The 21,012-nt window shown below is 44.0% G+C and overlaps 1 protein-coding gene across 1 annotated transcript; it reads left to right on the top strand.

The window, feature by feature from the left end:
• The first annotated feature begins 14,820 nt into the window (after window positions 1–14,820).
• Ppp1r3c (protein phosphatase 1 regulatory subunit 3C) lies at window positions 14,821–19,749 on the top strand. Its single transcript, XM_021151906.2, has 2 exons — window positions 14,821–14,924; window positions 17,117–19,749. Exons 1-2 carry the CDS (start codon window positions 14,911–14,913, stop codon window positions 18,054–18,056), a joined length of 954 nt encoding a protein of 317 aa, XP_021007565.1. The 5' UTR covers window positions 14,821–14,910; the 3' UTR covers window positions 18,057–19,749.
• Window positions 19,750–21,012: the final 1,263 nt, after the last annotated feature.

The raw sequence follows: 21,012 nt of genomic DNA, 5'->3' as shown, positions 1-21,012 counted from the left end.
AGCTGCAGATAGTTTCTGTGATCGTGTGATGTTTGGAATTCTGCAGACTTTTCAGAGGGTATATAAATGCTGGGGCCCTGAGAAGCACGGTGGGTTGTTGGTTATTGCTGGTTGCTGTTTTTAAGTAGGGCACCAAGAAAAGTGGTGGGGAAGGATGGAAGAAAGAGGAGCCCACCAAGCACTAAAGACCAGGTACAGAGCAGCTGTTGCAGAGACTGTAGAGCTGTAGAGCTTCGTAAAGATCCTCAGATGGAAGTCATGACCTTGAGTAGACGGGAGAAGTCAACCTGTCAATATGGAACTTCAAGTTTACTCTTCTTCTCACCCTCTGCGCTCAAGCCATTGACCAAACTCAACCAGAAACCAAAGGTTAGAGACACCTATGGACAAAGTCTGTTTAAGTGAGGCTCCCTAGGCAAGAAGTACACTGTATAAATGGAGCATTTGGAGTACCACTTGGAAGTCTAGGTCAGATCTTTCATGGCTCTTCCAAGTCACCTTGCCTTTCAAGTGCAGTATTCCCTTTGGTCTTGCATCGTTGTCCCTTCCTGGCTGATGCTCTCTCTTCATCTAATTTCAGCCTGAGCATCAAGTACTCGTGCAAGGAGCCTTCCCTGATTTTCCTGTGTCACGTTCCTCAGGACACCCTGTAGTTGTCTTCTGATCCATGTATGGCAATTTTATATTAATTAACAGTATAACTATTTGCTTAATAATAGTCTTATATTAAGACCAAAAATAGTCTCTCTTTGAGAGAGAACAGTAAACAATAAGAATAGAGGATGCATATTTGCATATATACCCATTGTGTGCATATTCATGTGGAAGCCAGAGGGAGACATTGGATATCATTCTCCAGGTGAACTGGCCAGGAAGGCTACGCTGGTTTGCCAATGAGTGCCAGAGATGTACCTGACAGTGTCCCCCTAGTTATGGCATTCTTCAGGCATGCAACCAGGCCTGGGCTTTCCTAGTGATTAAACTCAGATATTCATGCTTATAAGGAAAACAGTTTACCAACTGAGATATTTCTTAGACCTTTTTATTCTCTCCTCCTACCACCTTCTACTTCTTTTCTTCTGAGACAGGGTCTTACTCTGTACTCCAGATTGGCCCAGAATTAATAGGGAAGGCCTTAACCTTCCAAGTGCTGAGATTACAAGCATGGGCCACTGTGCTTTGGGTTAGAATATAAGATATCTAAGCAAGTCTCTTCTGAGTGTCTCCAATATTGTGGCAATGTGAAGTGTAAGGAATGTGGAAATGAGTGATATTTGGTACCTGTCCTCAAGAGTTCATAGTTTAATAGAGGAGACAGTTAAACAAATAAAAGAAAATCACTGAGTGCTACAAAAGCTGTTCTAGTTGTCTAAATAAATTCATCTCTAAAGTACAGAGAAGAGAACAGGGCATTCTGTCTCTATTACTTGGAACTGGGGACATTTAACAAGGGACATTTGAGCTGGACCTCGAAGGGTAGATAAGGTAAAGGGCTTCCCAAGAGAGGGAATAGTAGAAACAGAAAAGAGACCATAGCACATCAAGGCCAGTACTCATTTGACCTATGTACTTTCTACAATTAGAGCTGGGCATTGTGTGGGCTTGAAAGTTAATGGTGATCTTGCATAAACATCGAGATGAAGGTGCAAATGAAGATGCTGGAAGAAAGAAGAGGAAAGAGATTTGGAAGCCAGTGAAGAAAAGGAGAAGTTGGACACCAGACAGAAGCAGCAAAAAAAAAAAAAAAAAAAAAAAAAAAAAAAAAAAAACCATCAGAGGATGAGAAGGGCTGTTAAATATACTAGGAGGATTCCCAATAAGTTATTGCTTAGAGAAACCCAAGTCTCCACTGGTCCTGGTGCTGGGGACTGGCTTGTGACCTGAAAACAAATCTGCCATGTTCCAGGACAGCTTGTACTTTTGCTGGGGCTTCCAAGCCTGGTTCATTGGGTGGTTCCATTGGCACTGCTTTGTGGTACTTTTGAAATAACCTTTCCTCTTGCTTGCCAAACTAATGGTACACTATCTTTATTTAGGATTATTTTTTGGGGGGGAGGGGAGAATGCTCCCCATTCCTCTCCAGACTTTCTCAAATCATCTTTGACAACTCACGTTCTTTCCACCTGCCAATGTACAACATTGATCTCAGTTCAATATCATCTTCTCGGCTACCCAGGAAGGATTGGGAAGCCAGCACCCATAGGAACAGTCAACGCATCCAGTTCACCCAGTGGGCTTGTATACTACATAGACATGGTGTCAGGTGCTGGAGATGAATAAGGCATTGCCCGTGCTCTCAGGGAGCATACAGTCTAGCAGGGGAGACAAACACAGGCAGATTTTTTTTTTTTTTTGGTCAAAGTTGATGCTACATAACAGGATAAGAAATTCCGAAGGATCTTATGGAAAACACAGAAAATGTCACTGAGGTCAGGGAGGGCATAGAGGGCTTCCTGAAGAAATGACTTCTAAGGTGGACCTCAGAAAAGTGAATGGAGAGAGGACTCTCCAGGTGAGGGACAGTATTTGAGCACAGGAATTATGTGATTTCTTGTCTAGTTTTGGTAGGTTCAGTTTGGGGTCGTTACTATTGGATTTTTTTGGGTCAGAGCTTTTTGTTGGTTGTGACTCTGTTTAAGAGAGATGGGGAGCCGGGCGTGGTGGCGCACACCTTTAATCCCAGCACTCGGGAGGCAGAGGCAGGCGGATTTCTGAGTTCGAGGCCAGCCTGGTCTACAAAGTGAGTTCCAGGACAGCCAGGGCTATACAGAGAAACCCTGTCTCGAAAAACCAAAAAAAAAAAAAAAAAANAGAGATGGGGAAGAGCAAGGAAGTAAAAGCAGGCAGACTTACAGACAGAGTGAATAGGAAAGACAAGTGGCCAGCAGACTGTTCACACTCTGTCCTAGCACAATATCTGTGAACCACTCAGCTACTGAACACGGGAGGTGGGGTAGTGACTTCAAAAGTTGATTCTGTCCATGTAATTCCTGGAACTCTTTTCACAGTGATTCAGTTTGATTGAGATTCATTTTTCCCCATCGGCAGAATGGACTCAAGAGTGGATTCACAGGGTTTTAATGAAGACTAAGCAGAACAAAGGTTGTAAGGACACTTGTCACACTGATGGGGCCAATCACACATAAAATGTCATTGCTCAAGTGCTGACTCTGGCTCCTACTAATCGAACCTTGCTTTTCTGTTTGGATTTTGCAAAATGATAACCTCTTTCAATATCAACTATGGAGAAGACTTGCTCAGTAAATAATACTCAAACTTGTAATTTGGGGGACGGGGCATGGTGGAAGCAAGACAAGAAAAGGTGATAGTATGTCATCTTCATTTCTGCATTAAGCAACAGCCTCTTTTTCTTGTCAACTTAACGCTATTTTATTATTTTCAGTCTGACTTATTTTTTAAACTATCTTTAGTTATCATGCAAAATAACGGCTTTCATTATTGTCAGAAATAAAATCTGTTCGCTTTTCAAATGTACCTTGAGACAGCTCAGGCCCAGCTAACAAATGAACAGAAAATACCAGACCCCTACTAACTCCCGCTAGTGTAGCTGTCAGCCCAACCCAAAAGCCTATCCACAAACTTAAAATTGAGAGTAGAAGGATACTAATGCGCCTAATAGCCAAGCTTGCCTGCAAGGTCGTGTCTCTGACAGAGATGAATCCACCCATGGTTTTTGTTGAGAAAAAAGATAAAAAATGTAAGAGGGGAAGATATGATGAATGTGATATGTAAGATTATACTTTCCTAACTAGCAATGAGAAAAGAGGAAGAGACTTGCCTGTGTGGAGTTTAAAATCTGTCTCTGTACCCTGTCAGCTGTGTGTGTCACACTGGGCTGATACCCTGTTTGCAAGATCATAAAATTAACTGCTTCAATTTCTCTACTCTGAGTACTACCCTGATGCTTTTACACTGACGTGAGGGTTGTTGTTTGTTGAGATCATCTGGCACTCTTATTCTGAAGTGAGGGTTGTTGTTTGTTGAGATCATCTGGCACTCTTATTCTGAAGTGNTTTGTTGAGATCATCTGGCACTCTTATTCTGAAGTGAGGGTTGTTGTTTGTTGAGATCATCTGGCACTCTTATTCTGAAGTGAGGGTTGTTGTTTCTCACAGTCATCACATCTTCATACATAAGCCAAGCCCTCTTCTCCCACATCACCTAACCCCAGCCATTTTTTTCTTTCTCCTGCTTTCTTGTTATATGAATCCCATTGTCCTCTCTTAATTCCCTCTTTTAAGATCTGGTCCCAACTTCAAAGGATCCCCCTTTTAGTCTCATGACCCACAAATGTACATGTATGTGGATACAGATAAATACATGCATATAGATACATATATATAATTTAAAATTCAGATTCCACATATGAGAAGAAATAGACAGTGTCTGTCTTTCTGAGTTTAGCTTATTTTAATATTAATATAATGATCTCCAGTTCCATCCGTTTTCCTAGAGATGTCATGATTTCGTTTTCTCTGTGGCTACATAAAGTTCTACTGTGCATATGTACTGGCTTTTCTTTATACAATCATCTGCTTATGACATCTAGCTAATTTCATTTCCTGGGTATACTGGCTGCTTTTGTGTTGTCAACTTGACAGAAGCTAGAGACATCAGAGAAGAAGTAGCCTCAGTTGAGGAAATGCCATCACGAGATCCAGCTGTAATGCATTTTCTCAATTAGTGATCAACCTGCCTATTGTAGGAGGTGCCATCCTTGGGCTGGTGATCCTGGGGTCTACAAGAAAGCAGACTGAGTAAGCCAGGAGAAGCAAGCCAGTAAGCAGTACCCCTCAGAGGCCTCTGCATCAGCTCCCACCTCCAGGTTCCTTCCTTGCTAGAGCTCCTGTCCTGACTTCCTTTTGTGATGGATAGCAGTGTGGGAGTGTAAGCTGAATAAACCCTTTCCTTCCCAACTTGCCTTTTGGCCCTGGTGTTTTATCACAGAGTTGAAACGCTAAGACACAGGGTATAGTGAATAATGCAATTACAAACATGAATGTGCAAATATCTCTGTGATACGTTGACTGTTAGTAAGGGTTTCCATTGCTGGGAAGAGACACCATGACCAAAGCAACTCTTATAAAGGACAACACTTAATTGGAACTGACTTCCAGGCTCAGAGGTTCAGTCCATTATCATCAAGGCAGGAGCATGGCAGTGTCGAGGCAGATGTTCTACATCTTGATTCAAAGACAGACAGGAGAAAACTAAATCCTCAGGCCACTAAGAGGAGGGTCTCAAAGCCTACTCCCACAATGATACACTTCTTCCAACAAGGACACACCTACTCCAACAAGGCCAGACTGCCTAATAATGCTACTCGCTGGGCTAAGCATATTCAAACCACTACACTGACTTAGAGGTTTTTGGGTAAATTCCCAAGAGTAATACCGTTTAATTCGAAATTAGCATTACAGCCAGGCAGGGTGGCACATGCCTGTAATCCCAGCACTTGTGAGAAAGAGATGGGATCAGGAGTTCAAGGTCATCTTCAGCTGTATGGCAAATTCTCGGCCAGTCTGGGATACTTGAGACCCTGCCTCAGAAGCTAAACAGATAAATAAGGCCAAATTAATTAAAAATGAACATTATATTATAATTATATTATAACTACCAGGGCTATCATTAGATGTGTAAAAGGATCTAGCATGCTGGATACATAATTTGTTCTTGGTAGAGTGAATGTTCTTCCTTTTGTTCTTTTTCCTAATGAAAATCTTCTCAACTACCAATGGTCTGAGCTCTAAAAAGCTCAACCACACACCCAGGAAAGCCAGACCAAGTGCTCTGCTGTGCAACAGTGTCACTTGTCACTCCAGGAGGTGACTGACCTGTTTTGACTGGGGAAGTGACAGCAACTGGTGGCTCTCAGATCACACCTAACTTTACTAAGTGATTTAAAAGTGTAAGAGTTGCCGGGCGGTGGTGCCTTTAATCCCAGCACTTGGAAGGCAGAGGCAGGCAGATTTCTGAGTTCAAGGCTAGCCTGGTCTACAGAGTGAATTCCAGGACAGCCAGGACTACACAGAGAAACCCTGTCTCAAACAAACAAACAAACAAACAAACAAACAAACACCAAAACCAAAAACAAAAGTGTAAGAGTTGCAGCAGGGTGTGGTGACACAGGCCTTTAATGCCAGCACTAGGGAGGCAGAGGCAGGTGGATCTCTGTGAGTTTGAGGCCAACCTGGTCTACATAGTGAGTTCAGGTCAGCCAAGGCTACACAGAGAAACCTTGTTTCAGAAAAAAAACAAACCATCAAACAAACACCAGCTCAACAAACAAAACAAAACAAAACAAAACAATGTTTAACAGTTGCTCACTTACAAAGCCAAACCAAACCAAACCAAAACAAGCCAATGCTTAGCTAATGGAGTACAACACTTGAAGAAAGTTGGCTTTGAGGAGTTTTTAAAGTTCAGGGTGACATTCTGGAAGAGTCACTGCACTTTAAACAAATATTAAAGCCCTACTGCAAATTGTTGACTCTTTGGGATCTGGAAAGTTGCTTGCAAGTTCCAGGCTCCTGTGCTGGAACTTTCCATCACACCCTTGGTGTGGAGTAGCCAAGTAGAAATAGTTTTCTGACATGGGCTCTGGCCCAGACTAGGTCCACTTTTTCTTCCCAAGGTTTATGGAGACAATGCCCAGCTCTAGTTATAAGGCGGCGGGTAGGACAGTGTGTTGTTTCTGAGTATGAAGGGGCAGTAAAGTGGCCTGGTAACAAAGGCAGCTGCCACATCCCATGGACCATTCATATTTAAAGCAAAGCAGCAGAATTTGATGTCCTAGGACATAAAGACTTAGTGAAACATGTGACCAAACCAGAAGTGTGACTAGCTGCCTAGACACGGTAAAGGCAGTGTAGACAGCTTTGGCCCACGAAGCACAATCAACCATGAAGGTCTTTGTCTGACTCAGAGGGGAAGGAAATGGAGATTCACTGAGGCTCCTACTGTACCAAACAGAGCCCGTCTTGGTTCTACTACCTTTTTTAACCTTTAAAAATTATGGTTATGGGTTTCATAAATATGTTTTTATTCAAATATATCATGTACGTTGATCATATTAACTCTCACACTCTCTTCTTTCTACCTATCCTCAGAGAGAACTTCTTTTTAATTAAAAAATTTAATTCATTATATTTTGATCATGTTTCAACCTCTCTCAACTCTTCTCAGGTCCTCCCTACCCAACTTTATGCTCTTTCTCTCTCTCTTCCAAAAAAAAACCCCAAGCAACAAAACGAAATACCACATGAAAACAAAATAAAAATCAAAACAAATGAAAAACCCATAAGACAAAACAAACAAACACAACCAACCAAACAAAACCCTAGAAAATTGATCTCCTTTTGTGTTGCCCACCTACTCCGGGGCATGATATACCTATACCCAGTGAAACTCTATTGGAGAAAACTAATTTTCCTTTAGCTGGTGGGTATTGATTGCAAATAGCTTCTTGGTTACGGTATGTGTGGTGATTTGAGTGAGAATCGGAATAGGCTCGTATGTTTGAAAGTCTGGTTCCTAGCTGGTGGATGGTTTAGGAAGCATTAGTGGGTGTGGCCTTTTGGCATGGGTATGTCACTCGGAGCAGACCTGGAAGTTTTAAAAGGCTGTGTCTTGCACTTTCTGCCTGTGACCTGCAGGTCAGATATGAACTCTCAGTTACTGCTCCAGCACCATGCCTGCCTGCCACCATGCTTCCTGCCATGACGTTCATGGACGAATCCTCTGGAACTATAAGCAATCCTCCAGTTAAATACTTTCTTTTATAAGTTGCCTTGGTCATGATGTCTCCTCACAGCAGTAGAGCAGTAACTAAGACATTTTGTGACCCTATGTCCATTTTCCTCTCTCAATGCTGGGGCCTCATCTGGCTTGAACCTGTGCAGGCCCTGTGCATGCCACCACAGTCTCTGTGAGTTCATACCTGTGTTAGTCCTGTTACATCTGGAAGAGACTATTTCCTTGGTGCCATACAACTCCTCTGGCTCTTAAAATCTTTCCGTGTCCTCTTCCACATAGATCCCTGAGCCCTTTGAGGAGAGGTTTGATGAAGACACCCCATTTAGGACTGAGTGTTCTAAAGTCTCTCACTCTCAGTCCACTGCCTGGCTTCAGGCCTCTGTGTTAACTCTTATTTGCTGCAGGAAGAAATGTCTCTGATGGGCACTGAGTGAGGTATTCACCTAGGATTTTTGTTCCTTCTTTTCTGCTTTTTTTTTTTGTTTGTTTGTTTTTTTGAGACAGGGTTTCTCTGTGTAGCCCTGGCTGTCCTGGAACTCACTTTGTAGACCAGGCTGGCCTCGAACTCAGAAATCCGCCTGCCTCTGCCTCCCGAGTGCTGGGATTAAAGGCGTGCGCCACCACGCCCGGCTTTCTTTTCTGCTTTTTTGAGACAATGTGTCACTATTTAGCCCTGGCTGTCCTGGAACTCACTCTGTAGACCAGGCTAGCCTTGAACTCACAGAGACCTGCCTGCCTCTGCCTCCTGAGTGCTGGGATTAAAGGTGTGTGCCATTACACCTAGTTGGAACTTTTTTTTCTTTAAAAGAAAGAAATCAAAATTTTTAATTACAGATTTCAATAAAACCTAATTAAAAAAAACAATTAGAATCCCTAGACAGATGTGTGTGTCAAACTCATATTGAAATGTGTCAGACCCTTTAAGAGCTTAATCCTCTGAAGAGACTGATGCTAAGCTGATCTCTAGAAGCAGGGTAGATTTTTTAAGAGTGGATTAGTTCTTGGCAGAGCTGGTTATATAAGAGAGAAGCTTATCTCTCCCACTCCCCTCTGTCTCTTGTCCTCCCTTGCTGTGTGATCTGTTGCTTCTGCATGCTCCTGCTGTCTGGTCTCAACTATGCTCCTTCATGGGACACCCTCTGCTGTGTTGTAACACAGTTGGCCCTTGCCAGAGTCCTGTACCATTCTATTTGAGCTTTCTGGCTACCAGAATTAAGAGCCAAGTAAATTTCTTTATATATTACACATTTATTTATTACAAATATATTATATATCTGGCAATTTGTTATAGTAACACAGAACAGACTTAAGACATTCCTACTGACATTTCTTATTTCTTATGCCATCAAACCATTTTGGCTCCTCTCCACAGAGAATGAAAGCCATTTATTATACACATCTTTCTAATATCCATTCCAAGGCTAGTCAGATGCTCATTTATTGAACAATCCATCCCCCTCCTTATTAGAAATGTCCTCTTGAAGCATATAGGGAATTCTAATATGTAAGTATGTACATTTATGTATTCTTTTCTCTCACTGCTAATTCTGTATTTGGGTACCAATATTCATTTTGTAAAACTCTATAGTACAATTTAAGCTGATAGAGCTAAAATACCTTCTTTTTCAGAATATTATTTTGAATATTTTAGAAAATCACTTTGATTTTTCTTCTGATATTTCCTGTGAATTCAGGTACATTTTAAAAAATTTCTGTTCTTTCTTTTTTTTTTTAAGATTTATTTATTTATTATACGTTAAGTACGCTGTAGTAGCTGTCTTCAGACACACCAGAAGAGGGCGTCAGATCTCATTATAGATGGTTGTGAGCCACCCTGTGGTTGCTGGGATTTGATCTGTTCTTTTTCTTGAAGGACTCTTTCCTTCTTCATCTCCCAGGTGGTCACATTAAAATCTTTAAAGGGCGGGCAAGATGGCTCAGTGGGTAAAGCACCTGCTTCCAGGCCTGAGGCCATGAGTTTGATTCTTACAACCTAAATAGCAGAGGACCAACTCCTGCAGGTATCCTCTGACCTCTACTCAGGTGTCAGGTTGTATACACACACACACACACACACACATACACACAGACACACACACATAGTCACAATGCAGTCATACACACAGAGTCACACACAGTTACACACACTCATATACACAGAGTCACACAGAGTCACACACACACAGTCACACATTAACACAGACAGTCACATACCTAGTCACACACACTCATGCACATATGCACATATACACACAGTCACACACCCAGAGTCACACACACGAACACCACACAGAGTTACACACACAGAGTCACACATACAAAGTCACACACAGTAACACACACAGTCACCCAGGCAGTCACACAGACAGTTACACATTCACACACATATGCACACACACACACACACACTGTCACACACCCAGAGTCACACCCACACCCATATGCACATACACATAGTCATACACACAGAGTCATACACACAGTCATACACACAGAGTCATACACACAGTCACACACACACAGTCACACACAGTCACACACACAGACAGTTACACACATAGTCACACACAGTCATACACAGCCACACTCATATGCACACGTGTACATGTACACTCATGCTCACATGTGTGCACTCACATATACACACATGGACTCACTCACTTGTAGTGACATTTAAACGTCCTTCAGCATGATTCAGCTGTTACTTTTCAGGCCCCCTGTAACTCAACACTTTTATCCACCTTCACCCTTCCGTGACTAAAGACACACCATCAAGAGGAGTAAATGACCCCTTCTGTAATGGTCATTCCTGGTTGTCAACTTGATTATATCTGGAATGAACTACAATCCAGAATCGGAGGGCTCACCTGTGAGATCTCTGAGTCAGCCTGGGACAAAGCAAGTCCCAGATCAAGATGTGGCGGTACACATCTGGGCCACCCCTTCTGCTGGAGGCCTATACAAGGCCATTGGAAGAAGGCAGACCCACTCTTCTTCGCCTGCTTGCTCTTACTTGCCAGCACATCTGTTGGAGCCCTCTTACTCAGGATTCCAGCCTCTACAGAAGACCAGCTGAAACAACGAGCCTCATAGGACTGAGAAACTACTAGATTCTTGGACTTCCCGTCCACAGCTGCCCATTGTTGGGGAGTTGTACTGCAGCACATCTGTTGGAGCATTTGTGGGAAATGTTCGTGGGACATTTACATCTACATGTATACTCTTACACACGTGCACAAATATGAACATGTACACACACACATCTCACACACATACACACATGTGTGAAAATGCTTATGTACACAGGAAGAAAGAAAGAGAGAGAGAGAGAGAGAGAGAGAGAGAGAGAGAGAGAGAGAGAGAAAGAGAGAGAGAGAGAAAGAAAGGAAGGAAGAAAGAAAGTAACAAAGAAAGAAAGTAACAAAGAAGGAAAGTAACAAAGAAAGAAAGAAAAAGAAAATTTGAGTTGGTAACTGAGGGACCCCAGGGTGAATTTCCCACAAAAGGAGTTCAGCCTCCTGGTGATATACTGAGCAAATGCTTGGACAACCCCACTGTGTAAACCACACAGCCCCTCATCCGTGGGGTACTTTTTGAGCCTAAAATAAAAGAAATATCTAGAATAGTCTCAAGGGTAAAGGGCTATATGGCTTATGACTCCGGGTAACCCCAAGCATGATGCTGGACACCCTGCACCAATTAACGAGCCCTGGTTGATAGATTTATTATGGGGAGATGAGCAAGACAAAGCAACGTTTGAGTGCTGCCAAGCCACACTTGGAGAGAGCCCACAAATAATAAAATTCTTCATAACTTCTGGTTTAGTCCATCTTCATTGACGCAATACCCAAGTAAAAAACACTGACTCCTTTCCAGTACCTTCAATCCTGTAATGAAAGGCAGTAAAAACCGGCTAGGAGCCTGAAGGAGAGGCTTGGACTCTTAAGCTTACAGGTTACCTTGACTTCTTGTAGGAAAGAATAGTGTTTTCTGTAAAAAAATCCTCTTGAAATTGAAATAGATCTCTGTTTTGGCACCAGGGGGCAGGAGAGTAAGCAGAGTCAATACAGCTTTTCAAGGCCGGTGGTGGGGCTGGGATGGGGAGGGGTGGGGGCAGCCTAAGAACATTTAAAAAGCTTCCAACGTGGTTCTTGGCATCTAGCAAAGAGTCTCTCTGAATTACTTGAATCTGAAAGCTTGAAAACTTTTCAAATTTATTTGTTAATTACAGAAGCCTTCTGTGTTCATTGTGTGTGTGGGGGGAACCCCAAAAAACCAAACCAAAATGAACCAAAACAACAACAACAACAATCCCCAAAAGCCACGGAGAAGCAAAACAAAAACATTTTACCAGGAGTACTGTCCCCATTCCCTAGTAAGCACTAGCATTGTGGTGAAGAATATTCTAGATCCTGTCCCTGCACATCTTTCCCTCCTAAGTAGAATCACACTGCATCGTTCTTACAGTGTGCTGTTCCATAGCTTTAGCTGGTAATATTCACCCTTTAACTCAGCATATACGGTTTGCGTAGAGAAAAGGCCTATCCAAGATTCTAGTTTTGGCTCTGACCTAACCAGCCCTTGGCAACCAGCTCTGCTTCCTCCTCAGGGTTTAGATTTATCAACTGTGAAATACAAAGTGTTTGAAGCCAACAATACACAAGGCTCCTCCTGTCTTTATCCTTGTAACTCACCATTAACAAAAGGAAGCCAGAATGGGGCAGACAGCAGTTATCCTGCATGCAGGTTCTGATCCCAGAGAGCCACAACTCGACTTGGAAGGTCCTGGCCAGGTTTCTTGATCTCCTAATGGTTTTCCTTTATCTAAGATGGTATTTATGACAGGCAGTTCCATGTAGGATGCTGTAAGTGTTTAACAGATGACATGGTGCACATGTTTGGCCCATGATAAGACTCGATGAGCCAGGCAGGGTGGTGACTGCTGCTTCTCTCAGGTACTAACTTTGCTGAGGCGAGAGTAGAAATGAGCGCAGGAGGATCGAGTATTGATCTGAGCTCTAACGTGGGATGTTGCTGACACACACAAGTTTATTTCTCAAAGCAAATTTACCATCTCCATATTGAACAACAGGAATCTGAGGCTCAAACCCTAAACACTGGCCTTTCACGTGGTCTTGGCCATCTTGAGAGGGGCGTTAGTTCTGCCATTGGTCAGGTGCTTTACTTCAGAAGTAAAGCCCAAGAGAGAGAGAGAGAGAGAGAGAGAGAGAGAGGGAGAGAGTCCAGTGGCTAAGAGCACTTATTACCCTTGGTAGAGGACCAGGGTTTGGTTCCCAGCACCCACGTGGTGGCTTACAACCAATGACAGGGTATCCAGTGCCCACCTCTGACCTCTGAGGGCACTACATGTATGTGGTATGCATACATACACAGGGGTAAAAAACACTCATATGTCTAAAATAAAAATAAATCTTTAAAAAGTCCAATTATCAAGTTTTTTCCTCTGTGATGTTTAGTAGATATTTCTTTAGAAAAATATTTATTTTAGTTTTACTTGTGTGCGTGTCTTTTTGTGTTGGTTATGTGCACATGTGTGCAGGTCCTGCAAAAGCCAGAGGAGGGCGGTAGAGCCCCTGAAGCTGGAGTTCCAGGGTGTGTATGATCACCTGAGCTGGGTGGTAGGACCTGCTCTGTGGTCTGTGGAAAGAAGAGCAAGGGATTCCTACCCTCTGAGCCGTTCTCCAGCCCCATAGCATGGGTTTCTTGTTTTTTACTCCATTGTAACAATTCTTGAGTCTGACAGTTACATGACAGAGAAATTTTTTGCACATTCTAATTGGCTTCTAGATAGCCAAGCAGAGCTAGATCATGGACTTTGTAAAAATAATCACTATACATAAGCATATAACAACAAGTAGGGGAAAAAAAGGGCCATGAATTTGAAAGAGACCAAGGAACGTAGGAATGTTTGGAGGGAGGAAAGGGAAGGGGGAAGAACTAAAAACATAAGAAGAAAACAATTTTGTATTTGATTAACAAATATGCCCCTCCCCCCGCGCACCTTGCTCTCTCCCCCCACAGGGTTTCTCTGTGTAACTACTGAAACACATCCTGTAAATCAGGCTGGCTTCAAACTCACAGAGATCCTCCAGACTCTGCCTTCAGAGTGCTGGGATTAAAGGCATGCACCACCACACTCGGTCTAACTTTTTAGTTTTTAATAGTACGACTGAGACCGTCCCTCAAACTCCAAAAGAAAAGAAAGAAATCTCAGCGAAAGCCGCTGGGTGGGTAGGGCATGAAATGAACTGTGATTTTGACCTCTGCCTAAGGATGTCATAACTCAGTCTAGGGATCTGGGCTGTCTGCTGCAACTGGTGACAATGAGCAAGGACAGTAACTTCATGTTGGCCTATAGTTCTCTCTCCCAAGGAGAGAACTGAATAAATAGGTCAGCACATAGTCTCCATTTGCTTATTCAGAGGCAGAGACTCGCTAGGCTGTACAGACTGGCCCTCTCTGCCTCTGTCTTCAGAGGGGGAAAAAAAAAAAACACGGGGCCACTTCGTTTCATGGGCTCACGTGTTTTCTTAACATTTGAGTGGTTATGTGACTTTATTTGTGGAGGAAGAAGAGCCAGCCAACTTCTCTTTGCTTGGGCCAAGGTGCTTGGACACAAAGCAAGGAGCACCACGAGCATTTCAAATAACACAGACACCGGGCGGAGCCACAACTTTCTGAGCTCAGAATCAACTCTGCACAGACCTACGCGTTTCCATAGAAGACCCCGCCAGGCTCGCACAAGCTGCAGAAGGCCAGCTGCGAGCCGTGAGCTACGTGCTCCACGCCAGGCTCCGGGAACACGGCTGGATCCCGCTGGCCCAGGGCTCCGGGACTCTACGGCCGCCTTCCAGCACGCTCTGGTCACATCCAGCCCCGCGGTGATCACGTTCCAGGGGCAGGGGCTCGTGCCCCAGCTGCACAGTGGTTGGCCAGGGCGTACGGCCTTTGATTGGTCCGAGGGACCGGTTCACGTGATCTGGCTTTGATAAGCTGCCTCCCGGTTGCCTGCGGTCAGTCCGCGGGCTGGACCGCGGCGCTGCATCCTCTTAAGTGCTGAGTGCGAAGTTGCTCAGGGTGCGGTTGTCGCGGTCGCCGCTGCCTCTCGGTCCAATGAGCTGCACCAGGTAGGTTCAGTGCAACGCTGCGCCCGAATGGAGGGGAGCCTGCAGCTGCGGGGACTTTGGGGGGCTTTTGTGGTTTTGTCTTCTCTGCAGATGGGAGACTCCCAGATTGATGGCTGAGTTGAATCGTCCCGGAGGCTTTGAAGGGATGGAATTTGAGTTGTATTTCTTAGCGCCTGTTTTGGGAATCTACATCTCACAGTAGACACTGCCTTAGTGAGTCAGCTTTAGCTGGGATTCCTTTGCTGAAGTGACTCTGTTGCCTTTGAGCTCAAAGACCCAAGCACTTGGGTGCAGCTTAGTTTTATTGGTGAGGTAGTTTAGCCTGTGGCAAAAGGTTCAGGAGGATTTTGCTTTTCTTCTTTTCCCACTTCCCCTATCCTGGTTTGTCATAGAAAATTCAGTCTTAGAGTTTGAGCAAGCTATTATTTTTAACTCTTGGCCAGGACTTAGAATTCCAGGGAAATAGCCCACTACTAAAACTTTCTATAAATGCAGGAGTAAAAAAGGAAAAAAAAAAAACCAAAACAAAAAGAAAAACAAGAACAGTTCAACCAATAAAAAACGAACAACAGCTCCATCAACCAGGCAGCCAAGACCATCTCATGAAATGTTGCATCTCCCGTTGTAACTTAGTCCAAGAATTCTCCCTCCCCAAATCCTGCCTGTTAACGGTTGTGAGACAAATAGACTTTGAGGTTTTGTTGCTGGAAGTTTGTAATCCTCTCAGAAAAACCCTAGAGCTATTAAAGTGAGTTCAGTATACATTCTTTACAGGCCACTTTGTCATGATGACCATATACAGGGTGCTGTGCTTAGCACTGGTGTGAAGAGAATTCTTCAAGCCAGACTATGTTTATGATCAAAATATGTTATATACATATATAAACTGTTAAAGAATAAATGATTGATAAAGCCTCAGACTCCAAAATGGCACCTACTGTATTTCCTTATAAGGCTGACACTGGAGAGGAAAATCCTAATTCTGTAAGTGTGAAATTATAGTGTGGTTCAAGGGAAAGAAAGGCCAGAAAAAGTCTTGATGGATGGCTCTTTGTTTGATGCAAACTATTGTTATTGCCTTCCTACTTGTAAATAGGACCTGCTCAACAACGGGAAACATCATAGAAGCCCAAACCAGTAGATGCTATAATTCCATCAGTCAAAGATAATGAACATCTTAGTGTTTTCCTTTGTAGTTTTTCAGTATTTATAAATTCATATATCTTCAGTGTATTTTAAAACAGTTCATTTTCTGGTTATCAGTTCTTAAAACTACTTTATGTTGTGTATATATAATATACACTGCAGGCTACAAGACAGAGCTATAGTAAAGTGGTTATTACTGGTCAGAATGAACAAGTCTGTTATCCCTGCAGGTAGCTATTTCCTTTATAGCTGGACCTGTCATGGGCATCTTTCTATATGAACTGTAGATTGTTTAAAGTTTTTCCTTTAGTCTGTGAGATGTTGGCTGGTGTTGCAGTTGGTCATTTGTGAAAAAATGAGGATGACTGTGATAAAATGAAAAGTCATTCTTTCTTTGAACAAGTGTCACCTACTGTCACTCTAAGGACAGCATGACATTTTAAGAATTGCTTCACTTATTGTTTCCCAAGTGGATTACTTCTCCTGAGAAGTAAAACCGGTTCAAGAGCCAAAATAGGAAACAGCAGCCAGAGGGAGCGAGAGGCTGGGGCTGTGATTATGGAAGAAGCTGTCTGGCCAATGGACTCTTTGGGGGAAGCGCTAAGAACAGATTTACCTTTCTGGCTCCATGCCATGAAGCTCTACTGTAGTGGTTTTAAGTCCCCGGAATCTGAATTTTTTTTTTTTTTTTTTCTAAAGGAAAGAAACTTCTCAGGTCTTGTTGATCTGACAGGTTTAAGAACCACGGGCCCAGAACAGAGTACATAATCCCAAGAGCTGTGTCAGACATGTTCAGATAGAGCCCTCTTCTTTCTCAGATGGAGAAACTGAATCCTCTCTGAATGTTTCAGGCAGTTTACACACGGGCCCAGCAGCCTGCCAAGCACAGAGCTAGACTGCAGATGTCATCACCCCAGTGCTCTCCTTTTCTCCACGTGACAGCACCTCCCTGCACTGGAGTACTAGTGTGTGTGCATTTGGGACCAGGGGAAGTCGACTCCAGACCTCCGTGATTACCACTGTTTTTTTTTTTTTTCTCATTCCAGAATGATTCATGTGCTAGATCCACGTCCTTTGACAAGTTCCGTCATGCCTGTAGACATGGCCATGAGGATTTGCTTGGCTCATTCACCACCTCTGAAGAGTTTCCTGGGTCCTTACAATGGTTTTCAACGAAGAAATTTTGTGAATAAATTGAAACCTTTGAAACCGTGTCTCAGTGTCAAGCAGGAAGCCAAATCACAGAGTGAGTGGAAGAGCCCACACAACCAAGCCAAGAAGCGGGTCGTGTTTGCAGACTCCAAGGGGCTGTCACTCACTGCTATCCATGTCTTCTCCGACCTTCCAGAAGAACCAGCGTGGGACCTGCAGTTTGATCTCTTGGACCTTAACGATATCTCCTCCAGCTTAAAACTTCACGAGGAGAAAAATTTGGTTCTTGATTTCCCCCAGCCCTCAACCGACTACTTAAGTTTCCGGGACCGCTTTCAGAAGAACTTTGTCTGCCTCGAGAACTGCTCTTTGCAAGATCGGACGGTGACCGGGACAGTGAAAGTGAAGAATGTGAGCTTTGAGAAGAAGGTTCAGGTCCGGATCACCTTTGACACCTGGAAAACCTACACAGATGTGGACTGTGTCTACATGAAGAATGTTTACAGCAGCTCAGACAGCGACACCTTCTCCTTTGCCATCGACTTGCCCCGTGTCATTCCAACTGAGGAGAAAATTGAGTTCTGCATTTCTTATCACGCCAATGGGAGGATCTTCTGGGACAACCATGAGGGTCAGAATTACAGAATTGTCCATGTGCAATGGAAACCCGACGGAGTGCAGACTCAGGTGGCATCCAAAGACTGTGCATTCCAACAGGGGCCCCCTAAGACTGAGATAGAGCCCACAGTCTTTGGCAGTCCAAGGCTTGCTAGCGGCCTCTTCCCAGAGTGGCAGAGCTGGGGGAGAGTGGAGAACTTGACCTCTTATCGATGAGTTAGGCAATCTATACACTGGCCTTGTCTGATCATAATCCTCATGCAATTCTAGATCTGTATTGCTCAATATTAGGAAGTCCTAGTTACTTTCTATCAGTAGATTTAGGTATGAGCTGTTGGGGCCTGGCTATAGAAGCTATAGCCACTTGAGAATTCATTGTTGGGGTCTATGAGGGTGATGCCACCAGTTTTGTTCTGAAGGATCAAGGACAGCCTGGGAACTAGTTTTATACAAGTGACACCTTTTTTGGGGGGTGTGCATCACTTCCCTCTCAGTTCACTAGCTTTCACTTTGAACAAGGAAAGGTTTGAGGACTGTTGATGGTGATGGAACGCTGTGGTAAGGGTGTGAGGAATGTGAAATGTATATGCCGAGGGCTCCGAGACTCGAGTCAGGGGAGGAGCCATGGTTAAGTGGATATTAAGCCATTGGTGGGAACACATAAAGTTATCTTGTGTTTCAGAATGGGTTCTGCGGGCTTCTCCTGAGGAAATAGCTCAAAGATGGGAAAGAAATCCATTCTATGCATTCTTGCATAGGAAAATAAAAGGATGTTGGATGGTACTGGGGAGAAGATGAACTGAAGAATCAAGATCTTGAGGGCTAGAGATGTAGCTCAGTTGGTAGGGTGCTTGCCTCACATGCATGAAGACCTGGGTTCCAGGTCTAGCACCATACAGCTGGGGGTGGCAGCACATGCCTCTAATCCCATTATGTTATAATGAAGGCAGAGGCAGGAGGATTAGAAATCCAAGGTCATCCTTGGCACACAGAAAGTTGGAGGCTAGCTTGGGCTAGTCAAGTCCCTGTCTCAAGGAAATGATGATATCAAAAGATCTCAAGTGAATCCTTTCAGTTTAAACATGGTCTACCAGAAACCATGTTTTAGAGAGTGTTGAAGCACATCTGGCTTTGCATTCTTAATCAGGTAAGCGGCTTTGTGATGACGGCATCACTCTTGGGTTCTTGCTACAGAATGCTGCCTGACATCAGGCATGTTGTCACCAGTGACTAGGAGCATGTAGGGACTCCACATCGTGTCAAAGAGAGCTCTTTCAGTGCCTCCATTAAACCAGAACACTGTAGCTGTTTAAACCAGTTACCTGAATGCTCATCTAGTAACTCATGAATGTTTTGGACCTTATTTGAAGGTCTATTCGCTGGTGTCCTTCTGAGATCATCAGGAGGGCCATCAGTGTACACAACTCACGTCCTTCATATTGAAGGTGACTCATCTTTCTGCCACACTTTTTCAATGTGACATTTGAAGTGGGGACTGACACCAGAGTCTCAATGCAAGAATCCAGGACCTTGCACATGAAAAGTATCGGTCTATCTCATGCCTACTTTTGTCTTGCTGTTTTAATTTCTAGTCAAAATGCTTTTAAAAAGTGTAGATATGAATTATTTTGAATGTGAACTGTTTTTGTGTGTGCCTAAATTTACTTTGTGGGATCTTGAGGACAGGTGTCCTGGGTTGATTGTCCTGTGTGCATGGACTTTGAGGTGTGTTGGGAAAGTGCAGTGGATTGTAATGTATGTGATCTGCCATGCTGGAAAGACACTATTGAGAATCCTCCCCTGTGGTGGTATTTGAGGTTTGGCTAGCATCCATAAGTTCTCTGCTGTAAATACCTACGTTGGCCCGGATGAGCCTCTCACTTTAAGAATAAATGTGCTTGGTAAAAGACCCGAGAATGTTTTCTTTCCCCCCAAACTGTAACTGGTTAGATCAGAAATAGAGCAACTAAATTTCTCCTGTTTTGCCTAGCAACAACCAAGCAAGCTGGTTTGGAGCAGGAGGTGGATCAACCTGCACACATTCACCTGCCTCACACTCGCACGTGACCGCGGCACGTGACCCAGGTCACGTGGCCGACAGCCGGGGCTTGGGTCCAGAGGCAGTAAGCTGAGCTGCTGTAACTGTGTCTGTCCATGGCTCCTCCTTCTCTCACATGCTTTCTGCCGGGCCAGGCTTAGCCTGGGTGCTACCTGTCACTCACACACTGGGGGGGGGGGGGGGAGATGATGCAGGAGGTGTGCAATAGCTCTTTTTGAGCTCTAGTATCTTTCTGAGGGGCAAAGCTTGGAACTGCAGAGAGATCCCAGGAAGGGCCCATGGGTATTACTTTTGGGCTGAAGGGGAAGCACAGCTTTTTAGGGTCAGTCAACAAACAGGTCCATGAACCAAAGCGGCTCTTCCAGTTTTGCCTAAAATTTCCATAAAAGTCTTCACACTGCATCATCATCATTAAAATGTATTTATTTATTTACATCCCAAATGCTGCCCCACCTCTCCATCCTTCCCTCACAGAGTCCCTCCCCCACCATGTCCTATCAAGTATCTGTCAGGTCAGCACATCCTCTCTCATTGAGGCCAGACAGGGCAGCCCTGTTGGGGAACGGGTACCTCAGTCAGACTACAGCTTTAGAGAGAGCCTCCATTCCAGTTGTTGGGGGACCCACATGGAGACTGAGTTGCACATCTGCTACATATGTTTCACACTGTATCTTAAAAACTTTTATTGAAAAAATTTTATATACTCTGATCATATTTTTCCCTCCATGAGTTTCTCCCAGATCCTCCCTACCTAGTCAAATATATATATTTAAAAATCTCTCTTTATAAAACAAACAAAAAAGAAAGAAATACCTATTGGACTGAGCATGGGGTCCCAGATAGAGGAGTTGGAGAAGGGACTGAAGGAGCTGAGGGGTTTTGCAGCCCTATAGAAGGAGCAACAGTGGCAACAGGCCAGACCCCTCTCCCCCAGAGCTCCTGAGGACTGGACCACCAATCAAAGAGTACACACGGAGGGACCCATGGTGCTGGCCGCATATGTGGCAGAGGATGGCCTTGTTGGACATCAGAGGGAGGAGAGGCCCTTGGGCCTGAGAGTGTTCAATGCCCCTGTGTAGGGGAATGCCAAGGCAGGAGCGGGTGGGTGGGTGG

The sequence above is a fragment of the Mus caroli genome, chromosome 19, assembly GCF_900094665.2.
Source record: "Mus caroli chromosome 19, CAROLI_EIJ_v1.1, whole genome shotgun sequence".
NCBI lineage: Eukaryota > Metazoa > Chordata > Mammalia > Rodentia > Muridae > Mus > Mus caroli.
This window is presented reverse-complemented; position numbering and strand designations above follow the sequence as displayed.